The 9,584-nt window shown below is 42.0% G+C and overlaps 1 protein-coding gene across 1 annotated transcript in view; it reads right to left on the reverse strand.

The window, feature by feature from the left end:
- Positions 1-2,080: 2,080 nt before the first annotated feature.
- Positions 2,081-9,584, reverse strand: part of syt3 (synaptotagmin III) — a 31,723-nt gene continuing 24,219 nt past the window's right edge. The window contains exons 9-13 of the mRNA XM_031862059.1: positions 9,406-9,526; positions 7,843-8,014; positions 6,940-7,069; positions 5,551-5,644; positions 2,081-5,116 (exon numbers count right to left, since the gene is read on the reverse strand). Coding sequence (XP_031717919.1) covers positions 5,555-5,644; positions 6,940-7,069; positions 7,843-8,014; positions 9,406-9,526 — 513 coding nt within the window. The 3' untranslated portion in view covers positions 2,081-5,116; positions 5,551-5,554. The remainder of the gene's footprint in view (positions 5,117-5,550; positions 5,645-6,939; positions 7,070-7,842; positions 8,015-9,405; positions 9,527-9,584) is intronic.

The following is a 9,584-nucleotide window of genomic DNA, read 5'->3' on the forward strand; positions in this document are numbered from 1 at the left end:
TCGCTGCTTTGAACTTCAACACACACAGTGTCAGCAGTTGCCAAGCAATTACAGAAAGCCTGCTCTTTGGAAGTGCCTTTTGGAAAACCAGACAATGTTTTCTCTTTTTGCATTTTGTTTGTTTTTTGTTGGTCAGAGAACGACGTAATAAAATATGAATGAGAAATATGGTCGCTGCCTTGGCTGCTCCATGTCTGCGAGGTCCAGGTGGTGTGGTAAAGACAATCCGTCTCCTGACCGTGGTACCCAGCTGGAACGCTGAGGGCCAGATGGTCTGCCCACAACAGGTAATCACAGCCAGCATGCTGATACACTGACATCCACACAAATGGGTTACCAGAAGAACCCAGAGTGTTTGGGCTGTGTGATAGTACCCTCCCCTGCCAGTCTCTGGGGCTCTTCAATCCAGTCTGGCACCGACACTGTGCAGTAGCAGTCTTGAGTCATGAAAAGGGCCTCAAATATGGATTTTAACTTCCATCCCTAATTTGAGGCCATGACAGCAGAGGTTAAATGTCAAAGAATGTTTCACAGAAGTTTCTGTTTGTTAGGTGAATCTCATTAAGTTCATTCATGAAAGCAATGTATAGAGAAGGTCAGCTCCTGGGGACCAGCTCCTGTATTAAAACACTGCTCCCCTGCAGAGGCACGCTACTTTAATACTCCTGCTGGTTGAGGTTTCCACTTGCATGCGCTCATTGAATTCATTATTTTGAAAGGTTTTGGGTATTATTTATAGTGTTTGAAAAAAATGTTAAAAACTGTATACGTGGCATAATAAGTGCTCTTATAAAAAGGTCGGTTTCCCTTTACGCAGCGCTTTTTAAGATGAGAAAACAAAAGTTTGAAGTTTCAGTCACGAAAGGTTTTCACAATGTGTAGGTGGTTTAGGTAATGTCATAGAAGTGAATTTAAAACATCTTACATAGATGTACATTTAGAGGGCAGATGTCAAGACAATTGTAACACCAAAGTATCACCCAAAGCCGTTGCAGGGAAATCATAATGACTATGGAATCTAATCAGATATATTAGCAATAAGAGCTAATGCCTTGTCAGCTTACTTTAAATAAATCCCTCCAGTGTGATACAAACAGCTCGAGTGCACACACCTCCCCCAGTCTCTAACTTGCTCCCCCTCCCTCTCTGCCTCTTTCAGCTCACTGAACTGAGTGAAATGTCTTTGCGACTAAATGAATTTTTTTCTGCACGGTGGGAACGTTGCCATGGAGACAGCAGCCCCCCCCCCCCCCCAGCCCCTCCTTCCACTTTTCTCTCAAAAGTCTACAGCGTTAACTGGTGCGTTGTCACGTGTGTATGTGCACGTGTGTGTTTTGCTCTTCTTGAACTGTTAACACTGTCAGTATGCTGCCGGTGCCCCGTGATGAGTGTGTCTATATACAGAGCTATCCTCCTCCACCTCCTATCTCCACTTCCACACACATCCTGTATGTAGCTATACCCCTCTCTTCTCCAGGTTTTCCCATTTGTGTCCTCCTCCTCCTCCTCCACTCTGGCATTCTCTCGCTCTTCATCCTCCTTCATTTGTTTAATCCTCTCCTACTCCTCCTTCTCTGTCATTCCCCTGCACATCTGAGCTCGGTCTTCGTCCTCCCTCTGCTGAAGTGCTGGAGCTGCAGGTCACTATTAGTTTGCATCTTTGCTTCAGCAAGAGATAATAGCCACATGACAAATATGAGTTTTTAAAAAGTGTAGAAATAGGTATAGGCCAGATTGAGCAAAGCACACAGGGCAGGCAGCAGTGCTGCGTTTTGCATTTAGGCAAAATGCGGCCACAATAAAGAATTCATGACAAAGTGGCTGAATAATTACACACGACTTAATGCACAGCAGAAAGTCAGAGAGCTTAGTGTTGAAAAAAAAGTTGGGTTCAGGGTGCTTCTGTCCAGGTACAGTGTCTTACCTCCCATGCCTGAGTCAAATATAGACTGTGTACATCGGAAATGCCCAGGGCCTTTCATAATATAAATATAGCACACTGCCTGGGATGTGTGACAGTAGCTTCACCACCTCTCCTGCCTACCCACCCAGTGGATGAAAAGAAGTCAGAAACACGACGCTGGATGATACATATCATTTATTTCCATGACCATTGCTTCAGCCACACTGTTACTTACACATTCACCGATATCCTGCGACCTGGCACAGCTGTCCCGACGGAAACAATCGCCCTGACTGAACCCCTCATTCAAATTCTCAGCCTTAACCAATAAAAAAGTAAACCTCTTGAATAAATTATATATATAAAAAACAATTGAAAATCAAAAAGAATACCAATTCAAGAAAGATAAATACAGCATAAACAATGTTTTTTCATCATCGTTGTTTTTGACCACAGAGATAAACAATTGCTGGGTTCCATTTAGTCGTCATTAGTAGTATTAGTATCAAGTTCATTGTCAGATTTTGCTTAAAGCATCACTTATATAATTTTTCATTGCATCAAGTTGACATCATTCATGTTAATATAAGCATGCAAACATGTTTCCCCATGACCATTCAGAACTGCACTAACACGACAAGACAGCGAGAGAGAATAGAGAGGACGGAAGGGGGGTGTCATACACAGAAAGAAAGAGGGCAAGATGGAGGGATGTGAGATAGCAGAGGGAGCGATAGAAAAAAGTAGAGAGAGAAATGGATAGGTGAGGGGGAAGGTAGAGTGAGGGGGGGATTGCTGTAGGACAAAATGAGAGAATGAGTAATCAGACAGTAATTAGACAGAAAGAGAGGGAGGGGAGAGAGAATAAGGGAATGTGCTGGTTCCACTATGAGTTTTGTAATCTATCACCAGGCAGTAACACAAGGACTAAATAGGGTAGACACCAGCAGAGAGAGAGAAAAAGACTGGGAAAGAGAGAATTATGGCGCCTTGAGACCAATGGATCAATACCATATCTACTTATACAAGCTGGTCGATAATCCCCCAGCAGCACACAGAATACTTGCAGGTATGATGCGGGATGTGTCACCTCCCGTATACCCGATCAAGCACGCCGGTGAGAAAGAGAACGAAACTAGATCCCCCACCCTGAAACACACACGATCCTGCACAGACGGCGCATGTGAGAGGATGAGAGAGAAATGGCAACGATAGCAATACAAGAAGCTGTAGTGAGGTGTTGTACTGTTGTTTTGCTGAGGTTACAGTAGTAGTCGTAGGAGCAGTGACAGACATGGCTTTATAAGTCTGTATCGCTTTTCACAGGAAGTGCAGAAATTCCAGGCGCTTATTTTCTCACAACACCTCCTCCTTGTTGTCTTGCTTTAAGAGGGATCTAAATTTGTCATTATCTGTAGGCCGCAACAAATGATTCCTTCACGTAAACTCACCCCAACAATTCAATTTTCAATCACTGTGCCATCTTTTTTTTGCTTCGGACATACAGTACACAAATTACTGAAAGAAGTACACGATCAACACAGTTACTTACATCAGGCAAAGGGTTAGAGAGGAGAGGAGGGTTGAATGATTGGCAGCTGATTTCTGATTACGACAGACAATACCAACTAATGTCTATGAAAGACAGTGTTTCCCACCCTAGTGCAATGAGGCACGTATAGTACACACACACACACACACACACATTCACACACACACACACACAAAATGGCTCTTCATAAAGACACGGGACAGTAGACACATTTGGCTCCGAGACAAGCGTTTCTGTGTCCGTGGATGCCAGGATTTGGGGAGCGAGGGAGGCAAAGACAGAAAAAGGACGAGGGAAGGAGTGAGCACAGAAACGTGTCACACACAAGGTCACAGTGACACACAGGCATACACACACACAGACACGCACAAATACAAAACAAACGCCCACAAACACGGAAACACACTAACAAAAGCAATACTGACATGTGTGTCCTTCTAAAGTCTTGTCAGGGACATGATGTGGACTTGAAGATAAATCATTTTTTACTTGAAGCTGGATGATGACTTCTTGAGAAAAGAAAAGAAAAACAGTCCTGGAATGATAGAAAAATAAAACAGAGTGGTGCTATCCTTCCCTGTGGGATACATCCTCTAGCGAGTGCACTCCAAGCAGATGCTGGTCCGATCCTAAAGGCAGGTTTTGTTCAACCTGTGTAGTCCTACATTAGGAAAAGTCTGTCAGTTTGGCCAGAAAGCAGAGGACGATCAAATAGTCACACCATCGCATCTTCACTGGACTGTAAAAATGGCATGAATAAACTCTTTTGCTGATGGATATACTGTATGTGTATTGTATCACAAAAACAACAAAATAAATGTATACTGATGAGCACCATGAGTATGGTGACAAAAAGCATGAGGAAGAGGAACACATTTCAAGGTTGCGTAACATGCTTAAACCGATGAGTCTGTCCTCATTTTTCGACTCCTCTGACATCAATAAAGACCACTGGACGCTTTGTCGTCTGTCCTCTGTGGAAAATAAGCGAGTTCAGTCTGAAACAAGAGGATGCGGAGCCTGGAGAAGGCGTCCAAAATTGCCGGGAGAATCCACCTCAAATTTGTTTGTCCTGCTAAGCACTGTGTGAGATGTTTTCCCATACAGTACGGCAGATGCTGTACACCAATATTGCAAAGAAAAATATCGACATAGTGATTTTCTTCTTTTATAGTCTGTACAAGGGCATGAACCTTTGGTCCTGGTTGAAATGGCCATGCTAGGATGGCTTTCTTTTTCTTTTTTTTTCAAGAGAGAAAAGTTTGTTACATCACGCTCCTCCTAGATGAAATACTACACTAATCTGAAGCACACATGAACTATGCACATACTGCAAACTCTGTGTATGTGTGTGTGTGTGTGTAAGTTGTGTGTGTCTGTTCCCTTGCTAGATCCCAAATTTACAGTTACGAAATCAGTCCTACTGTACCATTTAGTATCTGCATGTGTTTGTAAATGTGTGGTCTGATGCTCAAAAGTGTAGCTTGTGATGGATATTGTTTGTTCTGCGCAGGACTTGAAGGATTCATTAGCATGAGCAAAACAGCACTAGCAGTTGGACACAAGCAGTGTCTCCGTGTCTCTCTTTCTTTGATGGAGAGAATTATTCACAGATGAGAGGAAAGAAAAGAAAAGTCTGGAGCTGGAGAGATGATAACGACCTGAGGAAAGAGGATAAGGGAGAAGAGGCAGATTAAGCAAGAGAAACAGCAGGGGGCGAGAGAATATATAAACACTATGCAGTAATGTAAGTGTGGAGGGAGGGAGGGTGCATTACATAACCCATAACATCAAGACTATACAGATGCTTCTGATGGCACCACAGCCTCCACTTTATCACACAGGTCATGCCTTTAAAGGCTTCCTCTGTGAATCTGACTGGAGAGCATTTGCTGCACAGTATACGGATGTACTTCAAGATTCCAATACAGTGAGGCCTGTTTGCAAGCAGAAATCAAGGAGAAATTGGATTGTATGTGGACTAGTGATATAAATTCCAATACACTGTTGCCTAAAAGTAGTCACACAGTACGTGTGAAAGCATGCAGATAAGAGAAAGAAACAGTATATCCGATCGACACAAGGAGAGGCTCACAGTTTTAATCGGAGTGAGGACTGTCCACCACGATGTTCGGCTTAGGGGAGGATGCCGTCGCAGTCTTAGACACGAATGTACCAATTGCTTTTTCCTGCAGGGAAATACAAATTTAGATTCAGAAATACAGATATATAATACAGAATTGTTAATTATTCATGATGAAAAGAAACACTTTTTAAACAATGAGTTGAAATAAATGAAAGGTTGATGAAATGGTATAATATTTAAACTGGTTTCATTTCACTAGTATTAGGAAGTGTCATAATATGCCTGTAATGCTCAAAAGAAGTCACTTAAGATAATCAAGATGCATTCTCTGAAAACAAATCCCTATATCTCACTGAAATGTTACTTGTTAATTGATTGTGTCTTATTATCAAGTGTTTTTGACTAGTAAGTAGACACATTTAAAAAAAAGATTTGGGGCTTTTGCAGTGTACCACCACTACATGTTCTACTACTATAATCAATGCTGTATTTAATGGTGAAAGCAAGTAAGTTAATTTACTCAGGTCCTGTATCTAAAGGAGTTTGACACTTTGGCCAACGTGCTTATTCAACAGTCAAATGAAACGCTTGATACCTCTCTCATTTCTGTTTGGTAAATATGAAGCTAGAGCGAGCAGCCGGTTGAGTTAGCTTAGTTTAGCACAAAGAATGGAAACAGGGGGAAACAGCTCGCCTGGCTCAGTCAAAAGATGACAAAATCCACCTACCAGTACCTCCTGAGGTTATATAATTAACACATTATATCTCATTTGTTTAATCATCACACAAAAACATAATGTTATGGTTTAATGATGGGTTAGCTAAGCTAAGCTTGATATCTACAATATCAGATATGAGGTATCAGACATTTCTAACTTATGCTACAATATTTCAGAAGGAAAAAATTATATTTATAACTCGCAGCTTTAGTTAGTAATTGCTTTTCTTTTGATTAAGGTTTGGCAAGCACAACAATTAGCTTTTTAAAAATGATTCATTGTTACAGATGAATTCCCCAAAAATATATAAATTAATTAAAATGTGTTCTATATAATGGCCCATTCAGCTTATTGAGCTCATTTAATTTGAAATAAAGTATTTTGCTAATACTTAAAAACTTGTATGTGAATATGACACTTTAATGTTTCTGTACTAGTACTTCTATACTTCTATCACTACTACTACCACTGCTATTCTTATAACGTTACTGCTGCTGCTTTCACTACTTCTAATAATAACGATAATCAAATGTAAAATAATTTTGATTATCAGGCCCAGAACCAACAAAGAACTGAACGTAACATATGTGGTGGCACATGTAGATGACACATGAATGCACACACTCACACACACACACACACACACACACACACACACACATGATCCTATGCTCATTACCTCCACAAGCTGATGCCAGTGCTCTATTGGTTTGCGTGGATTGGCCAGCATGGCCGTCCAGTGCTCCCTCCCTGGACCGTCAGCTTCGCTGCCCACACGACACATCCCTATAACCTCGTTATGACCAATACTGACATGCAGCAAAGGATGGAAGCAAGGACAGGAGAGATAGAGAGAAAGAGAGAAAGAACAAGGCAGAGAGGGAGGTGAATGGAGGAAGGGAGAGAGCAAGGAAACAATAAAGCAGGGGGCGAGAGAGAGAGAGAGAGAGAGAGAGAGAGAGAGAGAGAGAGAGAGGGAGAGAGAGGGAGAGAGAGAGAGAGGGAGACAGGGCTTGTAAGAAACAGGCAGACAGAGTCTCATGTATCAACCTTGACTATAGGAAAAGAGTACAGTTGCCGAGGAAGGATATTAAATAGCAGCTCACAAATATACACAGCCCTGCATAAAAGCTTGATGTTAGCGGAGAAGCAGGCACGAAACACAAACATACAAAAGCACACACCTATGGAGATGCCAAATGGAGGGCAGACTACATAATAGGGAGGCGGTGCATCTATACACAAACACATCAACCAGCCAAGTGTTGCTGCAACCGTCAGACAGACAAACACTGGCAGGGTTACGCTTCTTCCGTCTCCATTAGCATAAATCGTGCTTATTCATGAGGTGCTTGTCTATGTAAAACAGGGAACATCCACCAAGAGTCTGACTCATGAGGGGGCCCTCATCGTGTTCAACACAGCTGCAACACCATGAAAATGTGAGGACCCAAAAGCAACAGCAAACATCACTCTGCTGTGTGCAGACACATATTCAATGAGCAGCACACTTCACAGTAATGATCAGTTTCATCTTAAATCCCCCGGAGTGTGCTACAATATAACACCTCAGCTTGCTCACCAGTCATAGTCCATCACGGCGATGATGATGGATACACTTTCTATATTTTCATTGGGAATGTCAAACACCAGCGCCTCGTTGTACGTGGGGTTCAGCGTGTTCTTCTTAATAGAGGTCTTCCTCTTCTTTAGCCTTCGCCCGTCACAGATCAGAGAGGCCTTCACGTACGGGTCTGGAGGAGAGATAAGAGCGAGAGGAAGAGGAAGACAATGGGAGGCATGAGAAAAGAGAGAGGTATAGAAAAAAGGGAGTAAGAAGGGAGGAAGAGAAGGAATTGGGATGAGAAGCAGTGAAGAAGAAAGAGAGAGGGAGCCAGAGAAAGAGGGGGAGAAAGCAGAGAGAAAAAGATAAGCGGAGACTCCTGCAGACGCTGTTAGGTATTGTGCTCACAGGTATCCGCGTCTGTAACACATAAAAGGCATGAAAATCAAGTCACCTTGGCAAAGCTGGATTAAGAACACAAAGGGAGAAAAGCAGCACAGGTTGAATCACTTCGGCTATCCATTCAACATGTGCCGCTCGCTGACAGCAGCCAGGGAAAACACACACACCCACGACTCCATTTTAAGCTGCATTTTAAAGCATCTTCAAGGCACTGCAATCATCTGGGGATCACCGTGGCAATAATTACGCCGTGGGGTCATTAGCATTTGAAATCTCATTTAATCTGAGAGGACATTGCCGTTGCAATCAAGTCTTTAAGTGAAGGATAACTAAAGAATAAAACCCTTTATAATACTTTCGTTAATTCAATATTAGCTTTAGCGATCACATTTCTTAACATCTGTCTCACGGGTAAAACAGTTGTTTTTGTCTTTTCACTGCAGACATAATTGGTGCTACACCTGCAAGCTGATTTCGATCACAAAAGAACACATTGTAACTCATTTTTACAGATTGTTATGTTTGTCAGTAATTAACTTTATAGCTTCGGGTAGTATATTCATTATGCATAAGTCCACTTCTAAGTCTTGAAGGATAGATCTAACTTCTGAATTCTATAGATTTCAAAATTAGAAACGATCAATCTGTCAATGCTCGATGCACTTCAGGAATTATTTAGCAAAGATTTATGATAATTGACTTTTCCTGCACTTCCCTTAACACACTTCATCTACTTCTACTTCAGTTAGTGATTTATTCTGTTGTTGTTTTTTAAACACACTTTTTGGTTTTACAGCAAAAGATGGGGATGCATTCCTCAGTCAGAACGCAACATGCTGTATCTTGCAGCTGCATTTAATTCTGGTCTGTTGAGGCTGTTGTAGGTGGAGAAAACTTCTTCTTTTGGTGCTAAATAGAATTTCAATTATTCTTTTATTCCAAAAAAATGACACCATGTTTACTTGTTATGTTTACATTGTGAAAAATATATCTACTGCATGTTGGGCCAGTCCGAATAAGACATAAACCTGAAATAACTCAAGGAATCCACATCCATCCCCAGTGGCTGTTTTTTAGACAGCTGTTCTCTGTCATTTCCTTTTACTGGCTTCCCAGCGTTTTCAGACTGCTTGCTGGAGGTCATCAGCAGCATGATGTGTGTGTGTGTTAATCCTTTACCTGAGAAGCCAGTCAGGTCCATGGCTTTGAGGTTGGTGGCCTTGATGACTGTAGCAGTGAGTCTGCCTGCAGTGGGCAGGTAACACAGCGAGAAATTAAGCTCTCCGAGATCAGCCTTCTCCTGTAGGTCACCACACACACACACAGACACACACAGACACACACACACACACACACAC

The sequence above is a fragment of the Anarrhichthys ocellatus genome, unplaced genomic scaffold (assembly GCF_004355925.1).
Source record: "Anarrhichthys ocellatus isolate YVR2014 unplaced genomic scaffold, GSC_Weel_1.0 scaffold26, whole genome shotgun sequence".
In the NCBI taxonomy this organism is placed as follows: Eukaryota; Metazoa; Chordata; class Actinopteri; order Perciformes; family Anarhichadidae; genus Anarrhichthys; species Anarrhichthys ocellatus.